Raw genomic sequence first — 26,239 nt, 5'->3', positions numbered from 1 at the left:
ACGTTGGCTATATGTTTCCCGTTAAAATTAACGTCAATGTATCGTATAATTTACACGTAAAAATATCATTATATAAATCTAGACTGTCATATTTCATTTTAGGACTTATACATTATATTAAACCACTTTACAATACAACAAATTAGAAAAATCAAGTTATAGGCATAAATACGCATAGACTTATAGAAAGTTATATACGTTTTCAATCGCAACTACTCGGCCCTTTCCGTCAGTCTTCGGATAAGGACCTCGAACACAATAGTATGAATACACAGAACGGATGCGGTATCCCGGTCTAACCTACGCTAAGAAACTAAACATGTAAACAAATAGTAATTTAATCCCGGGAGTTGTTGACAAGCTTTTTTCCAATATATGTAGTAAAAGTTCACCTAAAATAAGTGAATTCATTGGCAAAAAAGCAAACAATACATTATTTTATATATTTATTAATATGGCCGTAGAAACCGAAAGTACAAAAAACAAACCTGTTGACATTTAGTCGGATTTGTTTTAAAATTGAACATCGGTGGGCATATTTAAATTACAAATTGTTGTCAGACATATTTTCAAGCATAAGAGTACCGGAACAGACATTAGATGTCAAATATATACATTCGTTTTACATTATCTTTGTTTCTGTTTACATCTGTAAACCACGTGGTAGAACTACTTTCAATCCGTATTGTTTCCGAGGTTATTATAGATAATAGCCGAGGCAGTTTCGAATGATAAGTTTTTCGCCACCATATTATAGATAGTTAATTAAGTTTGAGATCTAGAGCGTATTCTAAAAATAAATGTATGTATACCATTGTCTCCGTTTAAATATTAAAGAATTGGAGAACATCATGTGCACCAATTTACAAATCAATTCCGTCAAATTTGTGTGTTATTTGTACGATAACATGTATCATTATTGCCACGTCATGCATTCTGGATATCATTTCGAACGGGCGTTTGAAATTAATGAGTTTGTAGATCTATAAGAAAAAAATATTTTTTGTTTGTTTGGTTGGTAGGTTTCACCGAGTCCAATCGTTCAACACAGATCGAAGGTGGAGAACGCATGGAGAGAGTGGAAAGAAAATCGTCTTATTATCTCATTTTGGAAAGTTCCTAAATATTAAAATACCAGATTTGCCCCTATGGTTATTACTTTGATTAGACAAACGTATTTAAAATTATTGATGCACGTATTATATTGCATAAGTAGTATTTAAATCAATACAAGGATTGGCTCCTTCCTACATTTAAGATATCCTGCAAATGAAGCGGCAAAAGATAATGAAAAACAACAACAACAACAACAACAACATAATTATACTAAGCAATGAAAATTAAAAATAAAACCAACATTTCCCGATGCGAGAAAAAATCATTAAAACGCTTTTCCTTTTTTTGTGTCATTTTGCACAATATATTTTATTCTAGAAAACAGATAAAGCGAATGATCTGAAATTTTGTACACAAGTTATTCATCCTGTTTCAAATGGTATTTCTGTCATGTCAAAAATAATCAGTGGAGTCCCTTTAACCTTAGCTGACTTTAGCTCAATTTCCCGCCAAAAGTTCATATCGGCTGCGTGTAAAAATTGACCTACGGTGTCTTCTTTATCTATATTTAAATAATATTCATCATCGATGCTATATTTAGGCCATTGTGTTTCCCCTTCCCTGTTCGGATTTCTAAAATATAAGCATTTGTTTAGTATTGAATTTTAGTTCTCTACACATGCATCTTAAAAAACTTCATTTCAAAAGTGCTAATTTTCATATTTATACCTTCAAGTAAAGTAAGACAGAATGAGTTTCTTTCAAAAAGTATGCAAACCTTTTTTCTTCAATAAAATTTCATTTCATCATCTGGTTATCAGTTAATAATAACAAAATATAATAACAATAACTCAGGTTGACTTGACTATTTGAAAAGAATGAAAAATATTCACATTGAATTGCATATTTCTTGTTTAGGTTTCTATAACAGAATTAATAGACCTACCCAGTTTTCGCAAAATTTGTCCACGACACCATCATACGCTCGGACATGTTCAATTCCCAGTCAGGTGGTGTATATCCTTTCATGTCGGCTGCCCATTCATAGTCAAAGTTATAGCCAAACACGGGTCCAAGTTCGTCTGCATGATTTGCAGACTCCGACCATGCTGGTGTTCTAACAAAGTGTTGCTCCACGAGAGGAGTAAACCTGTACATGTAACTCCCTGGATTTGATCCATTAGCATGCAGACGACTGAATTCTATTCCCGGAACGTTAAAATAAAGGTCACCTAACAGTTTGACGAATTGTTTTCGTACCAATTTGGGATCATTCGGATTCCTCCAGTCTGTATACCTCGATCTAACGAGTGACTTTAGCAATTCAGGAGCTGTTGGGAGAACTGTCGGGATAATCCTGTTATCCATGTCTTCTTTTGACAGCAGTAAATCATCGTAGTTATCCTTCGGTCCTTCCACCATAAAAAGCCACATGGCGCCCTCTGCCCCATTCAATCCGTTTATCAAATTCAAAGATCTAAGAAATTCTACTTCAGGTGGAACAGTGGTTTTAGCAAGATTTATTAAGTCTAATGGTGGCTGCTTGACAAAGTCGTTATCAACCGTTGGGGTGAAAACAATTTGCCATAACTTAGCCGGATCGTTTAAAGCGCTTTTAAAAGCATCTAGCATTGCTGCACTGTCACTGTTTTTAATACATTCATACACTGGATCTGGATTGTCTGTAGAACAGTTGAGTAACTCAGCAAGAAATGTTGCAGCTTGAATGTTATTGTCAGTTTGGAAGACATGCGTGAACGATGGTGAACCACTCTCAGAAATAACATTTGTAAACAGTCCTTTATTTTCCGGATGTAAGGAGTGTAACCCGACACTTACTGCCCCGGCAGATTTTCCAAATATCGTCACCCTTATCTCCTCCGAAAGAACTAATGTGTTCTTGTACCCATCTAAATGCCATTGGTTGGTCCCATAATCCCATATTTCCTTGCGCCCTTTCATCATTGAAATCAAGAAAACCCCATATCCAGAGCCTGTAGTTGATCGTGATGACAATAACGTTACCAACGGACGCCAAACGATCGGCAATGTACCGATTTCCCGTGCCAAGATTGTAGCCTCCGCCGTGGATGAATACCATGACTGCATGACCTGTCGTGCTTTCTGGTTTCTGGTCCGGGACATAGATGTTTAAGAATAAACAATCTTCTGTATTAGTATTTTCTGAAAACTTTTCACCCATAATGTCAATTTGGGCGCATGGTGATCCGAATTTGTCAGCTGGAAATGGATCCGGTAATAATTTCCCAGCGGCTTCCGGTTTCTTAATTAAATCTAAGTTCTCCAACAGGCGGCTTGGCGTATGGTACTCCTAAGAATCTCTTTACTGTATATGCTTCATTTTTAAATGATACTTCACTAAAAACTCCATTTATAACTCCAAGTTTGGTTGACACACTTGGTGCATGTTCAAGGCACACATATCCGACAAGAAACACCCAATATGCAACAAATAAATAATGCATTTTGCATCGACAGCTATAGTGACCGTCTTTAAGTCCCAAGTTTTTAAACAAATTTTTTTCTAAAACTGAAATAACTGTCAATATATAGAACGCTAAGACTAAGCCTCTAGCCACACACGGTGTTCATACATGTATATAGCATATACCACCGAGTCCAATCGTTCACTATGTTTCCCAGGCGGAGAACGCATGAAGAGATCAATTTTACAGGTGGAAAACCGATACTGTGGTAAAAAAATTGTCTTCAATTTCTTTGAAAATGCATATTTCACATAACTTTATAGCCTATTCTGATCTCGTATGATTACTTTATCCGACAGGCATCTCAAACTCGCCAAATCTTTGTTAACTTATTAGATCATTATCGACAACTGCGCAAGAAAAGTCACAAAATTGGTAAAATCGCTCTTTGATAGCCAATAACTTGACATCCAAGCAAACTTCTAAACATTTGTATCGCTCTAAAGGTTCTTTATTAACATATCCTCATCCACCAAAAGCCTGTTCTTTTTCTATTCCGTATTTTTGGAGTATAATATTGTTTAAGCGAATTTTCAAAATGAACGCATGAGCCGAACTTTTCATGTGGTTTCATCAGATTGCAAAATGAACGCATGAGCAGGCGGAATTTTTGGATACTCCAGTTTTCATGGATATCTCACATGTTATCGATCACAGAACCTTTAAATTCCAAAATTTTCGTTTCAAATGTTTGAGCAAACAGAAGTCCCTATTTTCATACCTTATGACGAATTGCTTATAAGCAATAGATGAAGGTCTGTTCGATTCTGTGAAAATATAATAAATCCTGATTGCTAAAACTTTGAGTAAAATATTTGCAAAATACAACATCATCGGTTGATGGGACTTAAATTTCCTGTATGTAATAATTAAAGATGTAACATACACTTAAAGATCCTGTGACTCAAAATTTTATGTTCTTATATGAAAAATCTTTGGCTTAAATAAAGAATTAACAATGTTAAAAGTTACAGAAACCCTTTTTGATAAGGATATTGCCAAAATTTAAAATTTCCGATAATAAAAGGAGATAATTAGAAATCTGTTTTTGGTAAAAAAAATCAGTTTTGCATTCAAATAAAAATTTCACAACCTTTTTTCCTCAAGAAATATCATATAATGTGTTTAATAATGTCAACTTCTTAAGTATATGTTTTTCATAAGAACTGACTTTATATTTCGCAAGGATGTTACATCCTTATTTATAACATACAGGATCTTTAAGCAAGAATATATATCACCTTCCTTACAACAAAATGAACATACAAGAAAATGTTGAAATAACACATATTTTTTAGGTTCATTATAAGTTTTTCTTTTAGAAATAATACACTGTTTATTTTAATGAAGAATAGGCAAAGTGTGTTTCTAATTACCTCCCTTTATTTACAGAACTTGTTAAATTCGATAATATCTATGTAAGATTTGTAATATTGGTAATTCTTTATTTGAGTATCAGGTTTATTATATTAGACTATTAAAGTTTCGAGGTCTAGGGACTTTAAAAGAGTATACATACGCTATTATTTGTCATTTGTCCTTCGTTGTATTTGTTGTTTAATATTATGCATGTATGATAGTAATTGTATACAATTATTCAGGATTCATGATTTAGTTATCAAAGTACATATTTTGTAAAACAATCATTTACAATGCGTGCAAAAATCAAGGACTATTCCAAAGTGTCATGTAAGATTATTATGTAAATCAGCTTAATGTCGTCAGTTGTTGATTTTATTCAAAATGACAAGACTTAGTTATCTCTCCGTTTTATGTATTAAACAATATTCATTTGTTTAAGTTATTCAATAAGAGGTTGTTCCTCCACGGGTATTATGGCGTCGTATTCTTCCATATTCTGTAATATTGATAAAAATACACTTCATTCTAAGTGATAATTTTTGTGTTCTTAGGTGAAATGGATCAGCTCTCTTCTACGCAATTTTTTTATTTGTTTAACAAGTACAACAGCAATTCCGTATATATTAAGTATACAAGACAATTTGCACAGTGCAATTATTATTTTTTACCAATCATAAGCATGTCGACATGCTACATAAATTTCGCATTAAAATGGCTTTAATTTGGTTATTAATTATTTGTACCTTTACCAATTGCTTTGCATTGGACGGCATATAGCACCATACACTACCAAGATTTACTGGGCTTACATAAACATATTCTAAAAACTTGTAATTCGTCGTTTAAAAAGGGAAATTTATATCGAATGTTGAATATTTAAACGTGATTCGTGTATAATATATTTTCATATGCTCATACTATAAAAACAGGGAAGAAATAATTGTACAAAATAACATGTATTGGAGAAATTCAAGAAATTACATCAATGCTACAATCGTTTACAAGTTTTCGAGGAACTATTATGCTTTTCTTTGTCGTCTTAACCACTGCTTTTGCAAATATTAAAAACGAGGAATTACTTCAATTTCACACGATCTTTCCCAACAGACCTCGTACTTTTGCTTATTAGCATGTATATATATATATATATATATATATATATATATATATATATATATATATATATATATATATATATATATATATACAGCGTACAAAGTATATTTTAATTTTTAAAAAAAGAAGTGTCTCTCACTTATTTGGAATAAAATTTGAAATTTTTAAAGTTTGAATATGTTAAATTTGTTAGATAATTAGGAAAAACCGGAGTTTTAAAAATACCACCTGCTCATGCGTTTACTTTGCAAACCTATGAAACCACATGAAAAGTTCGGCTCATGCGTTCATTTTGAAAATTCCCTTAAACGATATTATACTCCAAAAATACGGAATAGAAATAGAACAGGCTTTTGGTGGATGAGGATATGTTAATAAAGAACCTTTAGAGCGTAACAAATGTTTAGAAGTTTGCTTGGATGTCAAGTTATTGGCTATCAAAGAGCGATTTTACCAATTTTGTGATTATTCTTGTGCAGTTGTCGATAATGATCTAATAAGTTAACAAAGATTTGGCGAGTTTGAGATGCCTGTCGGATAAAGTTATCATACGAGATCAGAATAGGCTATAAAGTTTTGTGAAATATGCATTTTCAAAGAAATTGAAGACAATTTTTTTACCACAGTATCGGTTTTCCACCTGTAAAATTGATCTCTTCATGCGTTCTCCGCCTGGGAAACATAGTGAACGATTGGACTCGGTGATATACAGTCACTATGTAATCACTATGTTTATCTAGTGTAATGGTCACTCTACGTGCAAAGTAGATCTCCAGTCTTACACCATCATGGGCGTATTAATAATTAATATTTACATACCCTGACATCTAGCTTGCTGTACACATTCACAATTCCGGTGTATAGTACATGTTTTTCGTGAAAAAGAATTAAAACATTGCGCAACTTTGCATGTTGAGGACTTTAGTAAATCATACTTTATATATCAAATACATGTAGACCTACACTAATATATAGTAATTCCTTTTAACTGTGATTGGCGTACTATTTTTTCGGAGTTTAATTGGTTGCTACATAATCTATAGAGGGATTGTTTAAACGTCGAATGTAAAAACTGGACATTGGACATGTGAATCATTGCATAAAGACAATACAAAATTAATGGGTTACGAACTGTTATATGAAAAATATAAATCTCCAGTTAAGTTATTATGTTGTCTCTTTATAACTAATCTTCAACAGAATTCCTGAAAAAGAGGATATGTCTTACTGAATCTCCATATTTTAAAACAAAATTCTATCAGTGCTACATTTCAGAAATCGAGCTAAATTGTACAGTTTTCTTTCATTCAACATAGTTATCAAATACCTTCTGAAATCAATAATACACGAGGACACAGAGTGTATTTGTTTAAGAGATTGCAAATATAGAGTTAATGTAAAATGATTACTTAAGACGTGTTTACTTCGCAATGTTCATGGTAAACTAAACTATATAAATGGTCTGAAATCAATAATTATATAAGGACAAAAAAAATCAATGAAAAAGCCTTATTGAAGTTATTGTGATCTTATTCTTCAAAAAATGAAATCAATAAGTCAGCTAGATTAAGAGGCCCTTCCGGCTTCGGGGGATCTTATCTTCATCTTTAACGTAATATGTAAAAACACAAATCACTACTTTAGGAATTTAAAGGCACTTAGGGAAATATAAAATGAAGGCACTATATAAGGGATTTTTGAAAAAATGCAGTCGGATAACTTAAACCTTGTATAAATTTATGTTTTTTCTTCTAACATTCATACACGTTATATTTATTAAATTCATTTTTACACCGACCTTTTGAACTTAAGTGCTATGTCGTATATTATATATATCCTTATGACTCATAGCTTATCAAAGATTTATATTTGTCAACTTTCTCTGAAAACAGAATAGAAAAATACAAATTATTATATAAACTAAACATGAAATTAAAACAGATGATAGAAAATCTCAATCCAGAATCATTTAGTCATACTGGGGATACATATATGGTAACACGGACATATATGATATGCATTTCTCATAATCTTGTTTGCAGACGACACTGCTACATACATTGCTCTGACATCTGCAAACCAGTCACCCTCCAAAATGACCTAATATATGATAAACAAGATCAACCAGGAAAGGCGGCGTTCAATGAACGCAAACCCTACCCGACCCAGTAACAAGAGCCAGTGGCAAGGAGCCCAGGAGGACCCCAAACAAAAACAGGACAGGACACAAGGAAGAGCATGGGCAGGCTAACCACTAAAACCATACATAAGAATAAATAATTAGTACATGTAACTGATAAGGAACTAAAAAAACAAAACAAATGATTGAATAATACGCCCATAAACTCAAGGGGCACAGGGGAAGGGGAAATGAGACCCGGGGAAGGGGGGGGGGGGGTAATAAATAAAATAAATAAAAACTAGGGGCGAAGGGGAAATTACTTGCCGTAGACGAGAAAACAACAAGGGACACAAAAGTGTCACCAAAACAGTATGACACAACATAGACATACATCTGAGGCACACAGAGGGGCGCTGCCTTGGAACGGTCAGCAGCATAAATACTGCTGGGGAGTTTAATGGTGCACCAAACCTCACACTTAGCCCGACCTTGTTCCTATAAACGAGACAGTGTAAATAAAATGAATCCCCGCCAAGTGAAATTCAAACAGTTGTCATGGTTACAAAAGGTGAAATAAGTAAAACATCGAAATGCTCATGTAGAAACATACAAAAGAAAACCCAATGACCATAACAAAAGTACTCAATGTCTTAAAGGAAGGCAGAGCAACAAGAAGATCACCTACAAGGGCCCGACGAAGCAAGACAGAAGACGAACATTAAGGCAATTCAATCTCAAAGGGCTTTAAGAACTGTCCATCATAGAATAGATAAATACAGAATCCCTAAAGAAAGCCCAACACGGCAAAATTGAAAATGTTGCAGGCTCGGTTTGATTGAGCCTGTTCATGGACGGTACTGGAAAGTGCAAGTTATCGTCCACGCCCCCTAGGAACCTTCAATGTGACACTTCCGTGCCATTCCATGAAAAGCGGCGTAAGGTCCCCAAGTAATAAAAAGCGTGTGCCCTAAACGAGAAAACAATGGGCGGAACTAAATAAAAAGGAATTTTGAACGGGGGATCAGAGGTTATGAAGCCTGCGTATCACAGATAAGACGTCAAAAGACAAATTTAAAAAGCAGGCAACATATCCTAAGGGTGATTCAACATTATTCAAGTAGGAATATTGGAACCACCCAACTAGAAAATGCCGAAACCGAAAAGTTGAAACTAAAAATACCACAAGCACAACAATAATGTCGTGCTGAACGATCGTCAAGGATCAAAAATATAACATCATTGATTAAATGTACGGGGAGACTTTTTACAGCCGCCACACGGCACAAATAACACGGATGTGATCTTCAAATAGATAAATACAGAATCCCTAAAGAAAGCCCAACACGGCAAAATTGAAAATGTTGCAGGCTCGGTTTGATTGAGCCTGTTCATGGACGGTACTGAAAAGTGCAAGTTACCGTCCACGCCCCCTAGCACCGGCTTAAGCAGAATTCAACATTTAAACATGAAATAGTAAAATTTTGAATTTAGAAACATCCGCAGATGTGGTCATACGGCGGTTATCATGGAACCTTCAATGTGACACTTCCGTGCCATTCCATGAAAAGCGGCGTAAGGTCCCCAAGTAATAAAAAGCGTGTGCCCTAAACGAGAAAACAATGGGCGGAACTAAATAAAATGGAATTTTGAAAGGGGATCAGAGGTTATGAAGCCTGCGTATCACAGATAAGACGTCAAAAGACAAATTTAAAAAGCAGGCAACATATCCTAAGGGTGATTCAACATTATTCAAGTAGGAATATTGGAACCACCCAACTAGAAAATGCCGAAAAGTTGAAACTAAAAATACCACAAGCACAACAATAATGTCGTGCTGAACGATCTTCAAGGATCAAAAATATAACATCATTGATTAAATGTACATAGAGTCTCCCACTTGGTCCGTCAATCGGTTAGAAGAGTGGGAGTTGGAGTGGGATATGGAATTTAACCCATCCAAGTGTCAAGTTATCCACGTCGCAAAAAGGAAACATCCTATCCCAACAAAATATACCTTCATGGAGTTCAATTAGAATTGGTTACCTCAGCTAAATACCTAGGCGTGGATATATCAGAAAGTATGATAAACAAGATCAACAAGGAAAGGCGGCGTTCAATGAACGCAACCTCACGTGGGGTGCCCATATATAGACTGGACATCCAAGAAAGCAAACAAAACCTTAGGATTCCTGCGTAGAAACATAAAGGTTAAATCCAAATCCATTAAGTCCAATGCTTACCAGTCTATTGCTTACCCCAGCTTGAATATGGTTCTGAAGTAAGGTCTCCCCACACCAAAACACAAATAGATCAAATCGAAAATGTCCAAAGAAGAGCAGCCCGATGGATTAAGCTAGATTATGGTCAGACCTCTAGATAGCGTCACGGACATGTTTCACTCCCTTCAGAGGTACAGATGCTAGGTTATCCCTTTTCTATAAGATTCACCATGGTCTGGTTGTTATCCCTACAGGGGCCCAGCACTGTGTTGGGATAGTGTAAAAAAGCACAGATATATCCCGGTGTAACCCAAATTCGGCGATATAAGAACAAATGTCAATGGCATTTTCAATAAACTACAGTAATCTATAATTATACTTGATATAATTTTACTACAACTATTTAAAAGTTACTTTAAGTTAATTTCAAACAATGTTATCGTTCAGAGTTGCCAAACATAAACAAATATGGCGGATGTAAAATCTTACCTCGATCTGAACACGTCACCTAAATTCGGCGATTTGATTGGTTGCAGTAAATCATCACAAATATCATTAAGTATGGTGTCTTAAAAGTGTCATAATAATGTAAATGTTACTTGAATTCCAAACTGACAAGAAAGTATTTAACTGGAACATTTTAAACTGTTTAAACTGATAACATATTTACAAATTGTTTTTTGTTTGTTTTAATTTATGACTGGCTACAGGTTGGACAGAGAAAACTGTCACCTCTGCGCAACACTTTCACTGGGGAGCAGAATTTGAGGTGAACCCATAGGTCACATTTGTCACATTGACCCCACTGAACAATTCTAATTTCATCACAAATCTGTTTGTCTGGGAAAAATTTTCCACAAACACTGCATTTTTCTTCTTCTGTTTCAGAATCTTCATCAGAGACATCTTCAGAAAGTTCAAGTCTAGGTTGCTTTGATTTAACTTTTGGTTGTTTGCATTTTGAACTGTTTAATTTTGACTGTCCTTTGTTTTGTTTTTCAGGTATGTTTTGTGTTTCAGGTACCTTTACTTTTAGAGGTGGGATGAATTTTCGTTTTTTGGAGCTTGTCTGCTTTTCAATGTGATCTTTTATTTTTTCACTAACATCTTCATTTGTTATAGCTTTGCCACCAACAACTTTGCTTAATGTGTTTCTAATTTTAGCTGTTTGAACATTTTTCAAAACTTCACCACCTCTGCATTCAAGGAATTTTACAGAAGAACCAGAATTCTCTTTACTAGAGGCTTTTTCTGGTGGAGAAGACATGCATTGCTTTTCAACTGTTCTGGCAGGGAAACTCAAAGATGGTGCAATATCAGAATCATTCACTACATCTTGATTAAAAGGGTATATACCACTCTTCTTGAAAGCTGCCTGGATATTTGCTGGTGTCAGTGTGCTTGAGTATACCTTGCATGCAAGTTTACAAACATCATACCTACTTATTACTCTTCCACCAGATTCCCTCATGTAGTTGTGGCATGTTGAGTTCCACGAAACTTCAAAGGGTCCGAAGCAACTGATATCTAAAGGCTGTAGCAAATGACTACAGTGTGGTGGTAAAACAAATAGGATTATATGATTTTCTTTTGCCCAATCAATAAGTGTTAATGAGATATGACTCTTATGTCCATCATATAGAACAAGAACTGGGTCTGTTGCACTGTGTTCTGGTAAGTATTTTACAAGATGTTCTTTCATGTACTGGGTGAATATATCAGTGTTGGACCATCCTGATTCTGAAACAACTCCAGTTGCCCCTGCAGAAGCCCCTTCCAGTAATTCAGGTAGCATTCTCTTGCCTGGAAATATGAAAAATGGTGGCACTTGATTCCCCATAGCATTTACCCCGCCTATAACAGTTACAGTTTGTGATTTACCAGAAGTTACAGCTTGAGCTTTATATACTGCACCAGTTACAATTTTAGGGGGTTTGTGGTTAGTTGATAGTCCCTTTTCATCCACATTATATATGGCCTCAGGTCTTTTAAGAAGATTATTATCAACTATGATTTTATTCAGCTCTTTGAAGTAATTTGTGATAGCTTGTCTTGTAGCACTTCTAGCTCTAGCTGCTTCAAGACTTCTTGGCTTTTTGACAGACAGTTCAGGAAATCTATTCAAAAATTTGTAAAGCCAACGCAAACTTAGTGGGTGTTCTCTGTCTCTGAGTCCCAAATGGACAGCATAATCAGATGCCAGATTTATAGTCTCTGTTCGGGAATATCCATACCCAATCTCAGCCATTGTATTAAGATGATTAGCAAGTAAAGATTCTTGCTCTTTTGAAAACAGCTGGGTTCGACCAGACTTTGCATTATGGACAGGAACATTACCATATACTCTGTCCTTCAAAGTTGATACAGGGATACCATAAGACTTGGCTGCTCTTTGAATAGATACTTTGTTTAATTTTACTTCAATAAAAGCATTCTCAATGGATGTCTGGTCATAGCCCGTTCGATATGGACCTCTTTTTGAATCATGTTTCTGAAATAAAAAAAAAATAATTTTAATATGATGTCTCTTTTACGCTTCCGTACTTTTTCATTTTGGCGGGAGTGTGACGTAGTATGTTGACCTAGATCGGCAGTAAAAATAGTAAGGTAACAGACGACGACTGTCAAATTATTTTAAGCAACAATATCAATCAAATAAAGGAAGGTATAGATAAACTTGAAATTGAATCAGGTAAAACACACATTTTTCTCCATGTCATACAATTTTTAATGTTTACCTGCCGTATCTCCATCTTTAGCGCAGAAAAATCACTCGAGTTGTAAAAATTGACCGTGGGAAATAAACATGATTGACCTTCACCTCTGAAATCTCGCGTGAATGACGAAAAACAAAACATCGCCGAATTTAGGAGAACGCCGAATTTGGGTCACGGTAGGATATAAACAAATTTAGCTTCATTAGAAAAGTAATTCTAGAAAAAAATATATATATACTGTATACATAATATATAGTCTATATATTATATATACAGTATATATTTTTCTAGAATTACTTTCTATATATTATATATACAGTATATATTTTTTTCTACTTTTTTACACTATCCCAACACTGCTGGGTCCCCATAGAAGAATATTTGACACCCCTCTCCCGAACATCACGCCATGGCCATCCCTTATGTTATAGGTTATTCACAGCAACCTCAGACTATTATAAATACTCATTCTTTCCTAGGACGGTATACCACTGGAACCAGTAGCCATACTCCCTACCCCAGAGCAGTTTAGTCGTTTGCGGACGGGCCTCTTGATTATTTCCCTTTACTAAGGGAGGTTATCTGGGAATACTCTTCTATCTCGGAGGTAGAAAACGGTTACAGACGATGACATGGCGCGGGTCAAACGCTTAACAACTCTTTTTATACTTTTAAACTATGCATTCGCTTTAACATCACAGGTGGAACTAATGTGCGAAGTTGCAAATGTTAAAGTGGAAAGTGAAGATGGCAGGACGCAGACGTTTGAGATGAAGAGACTTGAATCAGTAAAGGGGGAGGCTTGCTCTCTATGCGCATTCCCCGCTGTCAACAATGCACCTGAACTGTCAGCTTTAAAGTCACAGTTGACCCTCTATATATCTGAGAAAGAACTTTCTCCTGATTGTGGTGAACAAAATTTTGATTTTGAGAATGTATAAACTCGTTCATTAATTTTTAGAATTAATCTGTTCTTATCAGGCAAGGGCCTATTCCTATAAAATTTATGAGGTTGCTTTAAAATATTTTTACTTCTTGGCAAAGCAACTTTATATTGAAAATGCTCATAGTTTGATTTATTGATTTATACAAAATTTATTTTAGTTCGATTGTGTAGGAAGCTTTAAGCTTATAGGCACACTTGAATCCATTCCTGGAACCAACCAGTACTGAGATATGAGTGTAAAGTTTCTTGCTTAAGGAAACAACAACTTGCCCCTGACAGGGTTTGAACCAATGCAGCTAGCAATCACTAGTCCGAGTCGTTATCCACTTGCGGCCACATGTTTAAGTAAATTAGCAATAGAATTTCATTTAGTGATTCACTATTGTAGCATTTCACTACCGGCATAGGTTGCATGCTCAAAATGATGATACCTCCATGTGTCACACTATTCTGAAGAGAAAGTTTTGCAGAGAAAGTAGATGGTTGAAAATTACCTAAGCTAATATGAAATTAGGCAAAGCCTGTGAACGGGGAAGCCGTTAAAAAAATATTTTCATTCTTTCCGTTTTAAAGGTATCATTCGGTATTTAATGGATCGCTTCCGTTTACACTCGGAACACTCGGCGATTATTATTAATCCGAAAAGTTGAGATTTGTTCCGTTATCGGAATACCCCGCCTATTATCATTGAGTTACATTGTAAATGGCGGCACCCGACTTGAACTGACACTGAAAATTTCATTGACAGGTATATAATTTTACATATTTTTTTATTGTTTTTTTATTTGATTTTCTTTTAAATATACACGTGTAGTCTATAGCCGGGCAAGCCAAAGCCCGGACCCGCTTAGCGGGCCCGGTCTTTGACTTCCCCGTATAAACATACAACTTCGGAATGGCTTTTTAAGGTCTTGATAAATTGCTCAGTGTGGCACTTGGTTCTGATCAGCCCTTCTTTCTTCATGTAAGTTTGTTCAGTAAATTATCCATAGGTCTTCGTATTTCTGTGACATATTTTGATAGGCACTTTAATTATTATTATCTTTCAGATCCTGTGAGAGATGACTTGCCATTGGGTCTCTGTACATTCCATTCAGATTTGAGTACATGTCAGAAACATGAACTGGATCATTGTTACCAAATATCAGAGGTATTGGACATCATATTACAAGATAACCTAAAAGAATACAAAATATGAATTTGAAGCAAATGACATTGCAGAAGTAAGGGATATGTAATGGTTGTGCTTGATGAGTCATGACCATATAAAAGAGACAGCAACAAGCTTTGGCTTCTATGAAATCAAGTTTGTGATAACAAATAAAAATGTTTCATTTAATGTCATTTTGAGCTACTAATCATATGAAACTAAAATTTGTTAATTTACAGTAGAACTTCTTTGAGTCGAACCTCGATTAGTCGATTTCCTCGATGTGTTGAAAAAAAATGAAAGTCCCAACTTTTCTCCCTATATATTCCTTATAAAAACCTATTTATGAGACGAGAATTTATGTGTCAAATTTTTCGATGTGTCGAAGTTTTTCCGTTGTCCGTATCAAGTAAATCTAGTGCAATTTACCACAAGTAAATCGAAGTCGTTCGATTATTTGACACCTTCGATCCGTCGAGACATTTTTCACACCTTATCTTGTTGTGAAGACGATTTCCATTCAACTATTGTGACACAGCTGTGTGTTCAAACAGCCTTTGTTTGCGATAAAATGTGTGATAAAATGCTTTAATCGTTACAATTTTAATTGCTGTAGTGGTATTTGGAACTACTTTCATTTGAAAACATCCTTGACCCGGTGTCGCGTGAGAATAACACACAAAATTTTTACTATAACCTGGTTTAGTTATCGCCCTTTCGTATTGTTACGCCTTTTGTAACTCTATTGTATACGTCTAGGGGTAATCCAAATAATTAGCCGTGAAAAACGTTATTTAACATGCTATATTTATCATTGTAAAATGAAAATATCAGATTAATGATGGAAAAACATGAAATAGGTTTCGTTATAGATCTTATAATTAGGACTAGTCGCGGGTCAAAATTGTGTCATGGAATTGACAGCGATTCATGAGTCGAAGTCCCGATGTGTCGAAGTTTTTACGCAAGTCCGTTCAACTTCGACTTACAGAAGTTCTACTGTATTTACCAAATAATTAAATGATTATTTTTTAATCTTCGATTAGAAACCTATGAATAACTTGATGAAAGAAAAAGGCATAGATTTTAGATGTCATTTGTAACTAATATGAATATATTTATTTCTTTGTTTTCATTAGAATTTTGGAGAAGATTTGGTTCAAAGAAAAGTGCTCCCTTTTGCAACTGGAGATGATGACATTGACAAAACATTAGGTAAAGTTGAATTGTACTATTTTAAGAATTCATTTATGTCTATATTAGATGATATGATTATTTTAGTGCCATGTTGAATATTATGAAAAAGAAAAGTATGAGATTTGTAGGATTTTATACAAAAGATACTGGGCCCTCATTTCATGTTTATGAGCCTGTAATTTGTGTCCATACCTCTTACCATTGAATATATGTTTTTCTCCTATTTTTTGAAAAAGTTCCCCTCACTATATTTTTTAGCCCGACTATTCGATAAGAATAAGTAGAGCTATTGTAGTCACCTGAGCGTCGGCGTAACCACTTATGTTAAAGTTTTTGTAATACCTCAAATATTTTCAAAGTCAATTGACATATGGCTTTGAAACTTTGCACACTTGTTCACAATCATGACCCTATCCTGTAGACAGGAGGAGATAACTGTATCAAGTATTTTGACAGAATTGTACCCCTTTTCTGACTTACAATTTACGTTAAAGTTTGCATACCACCTCAGATTTTTTCATATACTATTGACATCTGGCTTTGAAACAAGTTGAAATTTTATACTCTTATTTTAGAGCATAATAGGACTCTCTTCAAAGCCTATAACAGTAACATTGATTTAAAGGAAAATTTGGCCCTTTTGTTAACATAGAAAATTTTACATTATCAAGGCTCTTTTACTATCAAGCACTAAGAATAGTCGAGCGTTGCTGTCCTACCGACAGCTCTTGTTTAATTTTAGCATGAAACCCTTTAAATGCTAATTTAATCTGTGTTTTGCAAAATGAAATATATACTACATAGAATTATTAGTATCATTGGTGACAGGCTAAATTCCCCTTTTGATTTATTCTAAACACAAAATTTCTAAACCCAAGACCTCCAGTCCCCTATAGATTACACTTTTGTTGTGATTTATCTTGGAATGAAATCTTAATTTAAAACTTACAGATGTTTTGTTTAAATGATTTTTAATAAAATATGTTTCTTATTTCAGGGTTAGGTCTTGTGTTACTGAACTCTGGTAATATTGATGCAGCAATTGATACCTATGATGGCCTAATAGGTAACAGACCAAATACACTTGCTGCTTATTTCATGAGAGGTGTGGCTTATTCACGAAAAGGTTTAAAGGTAATCTTACAGTATAACTTTATTATGATATTTTCTTTTAAAATGAGATATTTAAGTCAATATGTTAGCAAGGGCAAGTTGTTGTTTTCTTGAGCAAGAAACTTCACTCATTGCTCAGTGCTGGTTGGTTCCAAATTCGAAGGAGTGTCAATAAGCTTATAACTTCCTACACAATCAAACTAAAATAAATTCTATATAAACCAAAAAAAGTACTGCAATGTTTCATTATATAGTTTTGGGTTGGAATCATGCACGGGAATTTTAACTTCTTTCATGTCAGAAAGCTGTCCAGCTAGTCTGACAGTCTCCTGTTTTAATCTGGTGTCCATTTGTGCCTTAAATAATGCATAGAATAATTCTGCGAGGTCTTCTTTAGCCAGAAAGCAATTATACGAGTACTACTATTAGTTTTGGAGTAACATAAACTTCAGCAAAAGCAGTCAAAATGGAATAAGCAATGTTATTAACAAACAGTGTTAGAATGGGACCATGGTCCATTGATGACACTAAGTAACATGATAGCTATTGTATTGTACATTTTTTTTTTTGTGTGTATGCTAGTATTTTAGGTTTTGTTGTTGTTGTTGTTTTGATAATGTAAATTTCATTTCCATTTTAACACAGGACCAGAATAATGCTGACAAAGCAATAGATGACTTTACAGAAACAATAGAAAGAGATAACAAATTTATACAAGCCTATGAAAGAAGAGCAGAGGTAAGCCATCCTTCGTCTGCTAACAGTGTCAATATTTATATATTAATAATGAAGGTTTTTTTTTAAAGATTTTATTGTTTGGTAAAAATGGTTTTTATGTGCAGACATATGCAATGTAGTGCATCACTATTTTCTGTGTTTGCTTGTTTTTCTTTCTGTGTTTTTATGTGATGATTTTAACTCTTTTCTGGTAATATCTCGGTGGTTGATCCACCTGACCGGCTTTCCTGGATAACCAAAGTGATTACCAAGTTCTCCTCAAGCAGTGATTTTTTTTGCTCACCTGTCACAAAGTGACAGGGTGAGCTTTTGTGATCGCTTTTCGCCCGGCGTCCGTCCGTCCGTCGTCCGGCCGTCCGTCCGTAAACTTTTACTTTAAATGACATCTCCTCATAAACCACTAAGCCAATTTCATCCAAACTTCACAGGAATGTTCCTTTGGTGGTCACCTTTAAAAATTGTTCAAAGAATTTAATTCCATGCAAAACTCTGGTTGCCATGGCAACCGAAAGAAAAAACTTTAAATATCTTCTTTTAAAAAACCATAAGAGCTAGAGCTTAGATATTTGGCATGAAACATCTTCTAGTGAGTGTCTATCAAGTTTGTTCAAATAAAAGCCCTGGGGTCAAAATTGGCCCCGCCCCGGGGGGTCATTGATTTTCCCTATATGCATATAGTAAAAACTTAAAAAATCTTCTTTTAAAGAACCCAAAGAGCTAGAGCTAAGATATTTAGCATGAAACATGTTCTAATGGGTGTCTACCAAGTTTGTTCAAATAAAAGCCCTGGGGTGAAAATTGGCCCCGCCCCGGGGGGTCATTGATTTTCCCTATATGCATATAGTAAAAACTTAAAAAATCTTCTTTTAAAGAACTCAAAGAGCTAGAGCTTAGATATTTGGCATGAAACATCTTCTAATGGGTGTCTACTAAGTTTGTTCAAATAAAAGCCCTAGGGTGAAAATTGGCCCCGCCCCGGGGGTCATTGATTTTCCCTATATGCATATAGTAAAAACTTAAAAATCTTCTTTTAAAGAACTCAAAGAGCTAGAGCTTAGATATTTGGCATGAAACATCTTCTAGTGTGTGTCTACCAAGTTTGTTCAAATAAAAGCCCTGGGGTCAAAATTGGCCCCGCCCTGGGGGGTCATTGATTTTCCCTATATGCATATAGTAAAAACTTAAAAAATCTTCTTTTAAAGAACCCAAAGAGCTAGAGCTAAGATATTTAGCATGAAACATGTTCTAATGGGTGTCTACCAAGTTTGTTCAAATAAAAGCCCTGGGGTGAAAATTGGCCCCGCCCCGGGGGTCATTGATTTTCCCTATATGCATATAGTAAAAACTTAAAATATCTTCTTTTAAAGAACTCAAAGAGCTATGGCCAAGATATTGAGCATCAAACATGTTCTAATAGGTGTCTACCAAGTTTGTTCAAATACAAGCCCAGGGGTCAAAATTGGCCCCGCCCCGGGGGTCATTGATTTTCTTTATATGTGTTTAGCAAAAACTTTAAATCTTCTTTGAAAAAACCCAAATAGCTAGAGTTTAGATATTAAGCATGAAACATCTTCTAGTAAGTGTCTACAAAGTTTGTTCAAATAAAAGCCCTGGGGTCAAAACTGGCCCGGCCCAAGGGGTGTCATTGTTTTTAACTATATGTGTATAGTAAAAACTTTAAAAAAATCTTCTTTTAAAAAGCCCAATGAGCTAGAGCTTAAATGTTTAGCATGAAACGTCTTCTTATGGGTGTCTACCAAGTTTGTGCAAATAAAAGCCCTTGGGTTAAATTGGCTCTGCAACGTTGGGGGGGGTGGGGGTTGGGGGGCCTATATACAGGTGAGCGACCTCAGGGCCATCATGGCCCTCTTGTTTTAATTTTCAAAACAACCTGTGGCTTTCTAATAGGGAAAAAATATAGCACAATATATCAGAAAAGTGGGAAAATCTGGAATCAAAATACATTTCAATAACTGAGAATGGAATTTACCCACATTTTTTTTTAAAATTTTCAGTTTTAATTCAATTTAACATGCATGCTATATAATAGAGGCTACATGTATCTGTAGGGACAGCTTTCTGTCTTTCAGTCAATTAAATTTATCAATAACCTGATATAAGTCAGCTGCTGTTAAGTCATGGTTCTGGTGAAGAAGTGCACAGGGCATTTCAGTGGAAAATATAAGCATTTTTATGGGAAAATATACCTGTTTTGGGCTAGGGGAAACAGCCTTTATTCAGTTGTAAAATACAGAAAAAAGCATCTCTGTCAAGTGGCAGACTACTTATCACAAATGATTTCTGAATCAGCAGTAAGAGACAAATGACCATAAGATTCAATGTATAATAATGTAGAATAATTGTCACAGAGAAATGCAGTCACACCCATTCTTCTACGTCTAGATGATTAAATGATACAATATATTTCAGGCATACATAGCATTACAGCACTATACCAAAGCAATAGATGATCTAACTAAAGTTATTGAGCTGAAGTCCAGCAGTAAAATATTGTTTGCCAGAGGAGTTGTCTACCTTCTTTTACAAGTTTGTATTGATAATTTTTGTTTGTTTGAAGTCATATATTTCTTGTAACAGCTTACAAAAGCTCACTTATTTTAATGAAGTCAATATTGTACTCACTATTGGTTATTAAATTTGAACATTTGGTGTATATTCACCTTTAATCATTTATTGAAACCATAGGTATAAGGCCATTTTTACTTGATCACATATTTAAATTCTACATTGAAGAAATGAGCAGATTTTTTTAGAAGATGTTGTTTGTAAATATAATGGCATAAAAGGCAGAAATGATATAAGTGCGCCAGCTCATATGAAGTCATAGAGGATATTTGTTTAGTTCAGTGTAAGATCGGAATATATTTCACCGAGTGAGCAACAAAAGGAATATTTCACGAGTGGCGCAGCCACGAGTGAAATATGAACTTTTGGTGTTCACAAGGTGAAATATATTTCAATCTTACACTAAACTAAACAAATTTTCTTTTTATTACATGCAAAGAAACGTTTTAAAAAAGACATTACGGAATGAAAAGCGCGCCAAATAATAATACAACGTGACGTCATTTTACGACGTCACGTATTAAGTTGGTACCCAGTATTGTGCACGCTGGTATTTCACTGAAAACAACGTAAGGGGCTTAAGGTAGTACACCCCTAATCACTGTCTCCACTTTGAAGAGTATTTCAAATAGGCTAAAATCACTGTAAAGTGTATTGAAACTGAGGGGGCGTGGGTTCAAACCCCAGAAGGGGCAATTTTTTTTCTTTCTTTTTTTTCTTTTTAACATTTTTTATTAATCTCTCAGACCCCCTATGGAAGAAAAAAGTGTTTTATTTTAATTATATAATTATTGTAGGTATTTATTTACTAAATAATGCCAAATTTAATAGCAAATATGATACCAGATATTTTCAAAGTTTAATAAAATAAAAACTAAACGGTAAAAGTATTTTATATTTTGCAAGACCAACCAATATACATTAAAGAAAATTTAGGCAAACTTTGAAAATAGCCCCTCATTTTGGAAAATTTTAGAGATATTTTAAATAAGGCTTTTTACATAGGGAAATGGTCAAATTAGTGTTAAAAGTGGGTGGGGTAGGGTTACATTTTTATACATATTAAAAACATTTCGTTTAAAAACAATCATTTTGCTTGTTTAATTTGTTACCTAAATGTCATTATTTATTTCTTAACAATGAGCAAAAGGAAAACATTTTTCATAATGATGATATTATAGATTATTTAGAGTTTCCTCATTTCTGAAAAAGTCCCTTCTAATGGCAAAGTTTTAGTTCATAAAAATGTCTATAACTCATAAACCACACGGTAAATTTTGTTTAAATTTTGCATACAGGTGGCATTTAAGGCATATAACTGTCCTATGTTGTCAAATTTACAATTCCTTATAGTGCCCATTAGGGGTGTACTACCTTAAATTCAAAACAGTGAAATTATCAAAGTGGTAATTTCACTGTTTCAAACAGTGAAATTACCAGTTTTATAACACTGATATATTTCTATAAACCACCGAAAAGCATGTGATAAAAATCTTTTAACCTTCACCTGACTTGTTCTGGTTCAAATTTGGTAATGTCTATGGTAAATTTGATCCCATACTGCTGCCAGAAAACAGCAGCTAGGTCATATCCTATATATATATATATATATATATATATATATATATATATATGCAGACTGGCCTAGGTATTCACAGGTGCCAACAGCAAGTCATCATTGCTGCTAGAATTCCAGTGGTTGACATGATTGTAAAAGGTATGCTGAGATGAAAATTACAAAAGTGGTTGATTTTAGGTCACAGATCTCTGCCTGTACAGTGTTCATATGTGATTAACTGATGATATAATTTTGTTTTACAGGATTATTTTGCTGCAGAGGAAGATTTTAAGAAGAATATTGATAGTGATGGCAATGATTTACAGAGTTTGTTTTATTTAGGACTTTCTCAATACTATCGCGGAAAAGTTAGGGTAAGTTTCTCTATAAGTCTTATAACTAAACTTTTATGATTTGATATTGTTAATGTAAGAGTTTGCCCTTGCTATTTCTCTTAAATGTTGAGTAAGGAAAGGAAAAATCCATGGAAATGTGAAATATTTTATTTTCTGTCTTCACTTTCAGTCATTATAAGTATGCCATAAAAAATTCTCGGCACACTTGACATAGCAATTAACCCCTAGTCTGCTGGAACCAAAAGTAGTAAGCTTTTTTTTGCCACCAGTATAACACTAACCCAGCCTTAACATCCATGCTGTCTGACCAGTCAACTGTTTGGATACTGTTGGGAACTTAAAATGTTATTGAAATCCTTTAAAATTTGAATGGAGTTAAATACCAAAAAATTGTTTGTTTGCAGAATGCAATTGAAGTGTTTAAAGAAGTTTTGAGTAAAGATCCAGATCATCTTGATGCCTGCACAAGTCTTGCTCAAGCTTTTAGGTAAAATAAAAATTTAACATCATGCAGTGTAGTAGTCCAATTAGTGGTCCAAAATAGCTGTTATGTTGAGGAAAGAAGCATCATTCTATTATATATACAGTTGGTTCTGCCTTGTTAACTAAGATCGAAATATTGCCCAAATAAGAATGATTTGATTATAGACTATTATTATAAGTGAAAAAATAAAATGCAGAAGGGCTTTGTGCAGATGTAAAGGTATCATTTTATTTTGCTCTTCTTAAGGTACACAGTGCACAGCTGTGGTGTTACACTATTTCTTCACAGTCATTTTACACTTGCATTAAACCTTGCTTGTTAACATATTGTATTATTTGTTTCCTCTTTATTTCACTTTTCAGAGAAATTGGAAATTTAAGAATGTCTAGAAGTAAATTTAACCAGTCACTAGGTATTAACAAAGATCATGTGATGAGTTTACAGTTACGAGGAAATCTTTTATATCATAGTGGGGAACCACAAACATCTATCCAAGATTTCAAGGTATGGTATGAGTGTATATAAGTATGAAATTTTGAGGAATAAATTAGTTCTAGTGTGATACAGTTTTAGATTACATAACAGTTAAATTAGCTGATTCTAATAGCTTATGTAACATCAGTGGTTCTACTCGGGTGCCCATTAATGCCAGAAATAGTAATGTAAAGAGGAGAGGAGCACTTGATGTCTTTTTCTTTCACCAGTAAAGCTATGAAGTTGCCAATTGACCTATACTGTATTGGTGCGACATAAAAAAGCTGATCCTACACATTGATGCAGGAGAAAGTTATTTTTGCTTTAATGTTATGGAGCCTTTAATGTTTATTGTTCTTCTAAGACAAAGCCTGTTGTCTGAAATGATTCATAAATATACATGTTGACTGAATGTCCTTATAACATTCTATGGGATTATTAGGACTGAAATTTTCTTTGTAGTGGATTTAAGACAAACAAACAAATAAAGAGCCAGTTTTAATGTTGTATATTTGACATTTTAAGCCTTTTTCAGCAAAGGAAGGGGCTTCTAACAGGTAAATCAACCGATAATATTTCTTGTAACAAACATATTCAAATTAAAATAACCAATTTGTTAATAAGAGAGGGCAGAAAAGTAGTAAGAAATATAACTAAAACTGTTTTGTTGATGTTTTAGAAATGTATAGAGGAGGAGAAAGATAATGTTAATTGTGCCTACATGAAAGCCTTATCAGCTACTGCAGTAGGAAGATTTTATGATGGTGTTAAATCAGCAACCAAAGTAAGAAACAATTTGTTAACTTTACACTTTCATTTAGTACTGTGGTGGATATTTCAGCATGTCGAAAAGCTAGCAAATTTAAAACTAGAGACATTCCTTGTGTGGAAATATTTGCAAATCACCAATCTCTGTGTAGTTTGAAAACTGAAAACGGGTTTTGTGATATTTACGTTAAAGGAAATTTTAGCGATTTTGGTCAATTTGCAAAATTTGCTGATATTTCTGCGTCACTTATCCTTATACAGAATCATATACAAGCTATCATAGCTAGAAAAATTTACATGAAACAGTTTCAGTTTGAAATGTATGTTTGCAACATGTGACGCAGGATTCATATCATAAATAAATCATGATAAACAAATTTAAAAGGAATTGTTACTGTTTTCGTCATTCTTGTATAAACTGGATATAATGTCGGCCATATAAAATTTGAATATTAATGGCATTAGTAGGCTTGCCAATGCCAGGTCAGAGATAGCATTGGTGCATTCTGACCAGACTTTATACAGATGGCTGCTTAATAAATACAATCTCAGTTATCTGTGTGCCAGCATTTTGATATTCTAATCAACAATGGGCAGTTAAGACTCCTGTGACACACCTCATTTAAAAACTTTGGAACCTGTAGAGGGTTAGGCCTAAAAAAAAAATTGATGTGTTTCTGGTGGCGAGGCGAAAAAAAGTAGGGTCGGTAGGTCGGAGCTGTTTTGCTGTGGTCTATTAATTTGATTTCCTGTTTTGCCAAACTATGATCGTATTTTTAAAGAAAATCGCCAGCAGTGACACTTCGGCTGCTTGTTGTGCCGCCATATTAGCCGGTGCGCGTTAATACGTAATTGGAACCCGAATCGTCTGTGCCTCACATCGTTGTCGACTCTCAATACTAAAACCCGTCTTCGGTACGGTCGGTACGGGCGCCATTTTTTTTTTTTTTTTGTACATCGATAAAAAACTTTGGGTCGGCGCTAAAAAATAGGGTCGGTCGGGCCACCGGAAACACAACATTTCTTTTTTTTAGGCCTTACTTCTTTTTATCACCAAAGGTCAGGCCCATTAGCAAATTCAGATGGTTCATATGTAATAAAAACATAACATCAATTTTAGGTAAATACAACACTGTGTACTAAGTTTATATATTATCAATATCATGCACTCTTGTTACAGGTTATGGTACAGAATAGACCAGTGTTAAAAGCTAGTCCAGATTTTTTAAAAGCTCATTATCTCAGAGGTAAGTTATGCAAGTTTGTTACTTTCTTTGTTTTGTTCCTTGTAAAGCCTGGTTATGTGTATTTATCACATGTATAATTAATTTATTTTTAGACTTATTGAAAAATATGAAGAACTGTAGTACTCACCCAGACGTCACACTTCTGTTAAGTTTTTGCATGCAAGTTGGTATATATAGAAGTACTTAAGGGAATGGTTGAAACTTCACACACTTTTTTCGAGAGCATATTAGGAGGTCACTACCCAAGGCCCATAACTCAAACATGAATTTTGACAGAATTATGTCCCTTTTTGAGAATAGAAAATTTTACATTATCCAGACACTTGTTTTACTGTCAAGCACTAAAAATAGTCAAGCATGCTGTCCCATTGACAGCTCTTGTTAAGAATATATTGTAATTTGTGATACATTTGTTATTTCAGAATATGCACGATATTTACATGCAAATTTGGACCAACCTTTAGAATCCCTTACAGTAGATACAGATTTTTCTGATGACTTCAGAGACCATTGGTTAAAGAAA

At 34.4% G+C, this 26,239-nt stretch overlaps 3 protein-coding genes across 3 annotated transcripts; 1 reads left to right on the top strand and 2 right to left on the bottom strand.

Annotated features, from left to right (window-relative positions):
- Window positions 1–1,478: 1,478 nt before the first annotated feature.
- LOC132729567 (carboxylesterase 5A-like) lies at window positions 1,479–3,682 on the bottom strand. The gene is made up of 2 exons (XM_060715348.1): window positions 2,003–3,682; window positions 1,479–1,689 (listed from the first exon to the last, which is right to left on the bottom strand). The coding sequence occupies exons 1-2, from the start codon at window positions 3,199–3,201 to the stop codon at window positions 1,479–1,481; spliced, it is 1,410 nt and encodes a 469-aa protein (XP_060571331.1). The 5' UTR covers window positions 3,202–3,682.
- A 7,001-nt stretch (window positions 3,683–10,683) lies between these two features.
- On the bottom strand, window positions 10,684–13,278 carry LOC132729589 (jerky protein homolog-like). Its single transcript, XM_060715371.1, has 2 exons — window positions 13,121–13,278; window positions 10,684–12,873 (listed from the first exon to the last, which is right to left on the bottom strand). Exons 1-2 carry the CDS (start codon window positions 13,238–13,240, stop codon window positions 11,077–11,079), a joined length of 1,917 nt encoding a protein of 638 aa, XP_060571354.1. The 5' UTR covers window positions 13,241–13,278; the 3' UTR covers window positions 10,684–11,076.
- Window positions 13,279–13,689: 411 nt separating this feature from the next.
- LOC132729564 (tetratricopeptide repeat protein 13-like) lies at window positions 13,690–26,238 on the top strand (the record flags this gene model as incomplete). Its single annotated transcript, XM_060715346.1, is given in 12 exon segments — window positions 13,690–14,008; window positions 15,095–15,195; window positions 16,335–16,410; window positions 17,390–17,526; window positions 18,151–18,243; window positions 20,674–20,790; window positions 22,651–22,761; window positions 23,148–23,230; window positions 23,590–23,731; window positions 24,381–24,485; window positions 25,650–25,716; window positions 26,139–26,238. Coding segments are annotated over 12 exon segments (1,409 nt in total), but the record flags the coding sequence as incomplete, so codon positions are not given.
- Between the last annotated feature and the right edge of the window lies 1 nt (window position 26,239).

This window comes from Ruditapes philippinarum, unplaced genomic scaffold (genome assembly GCF_026571515.1).
Source record: "Ruditapes philippinarum isolate M1 unplaced genomic scaffold, ASM2657151v2 ctg9_1_1_1_1, whole genome shotgun sequence".
In the NCBI taxonomy this organism is placed as follows: domain Eukaryota; kingdom Metazoa; phylum Mollusca; class Bivalvia; order Venerida; family Veneridae; genus Ruditapes; species Ruditapes philippinarum.
This window is presented reverse-complemented; position numbering and strand designations above follow the sequence as displayed.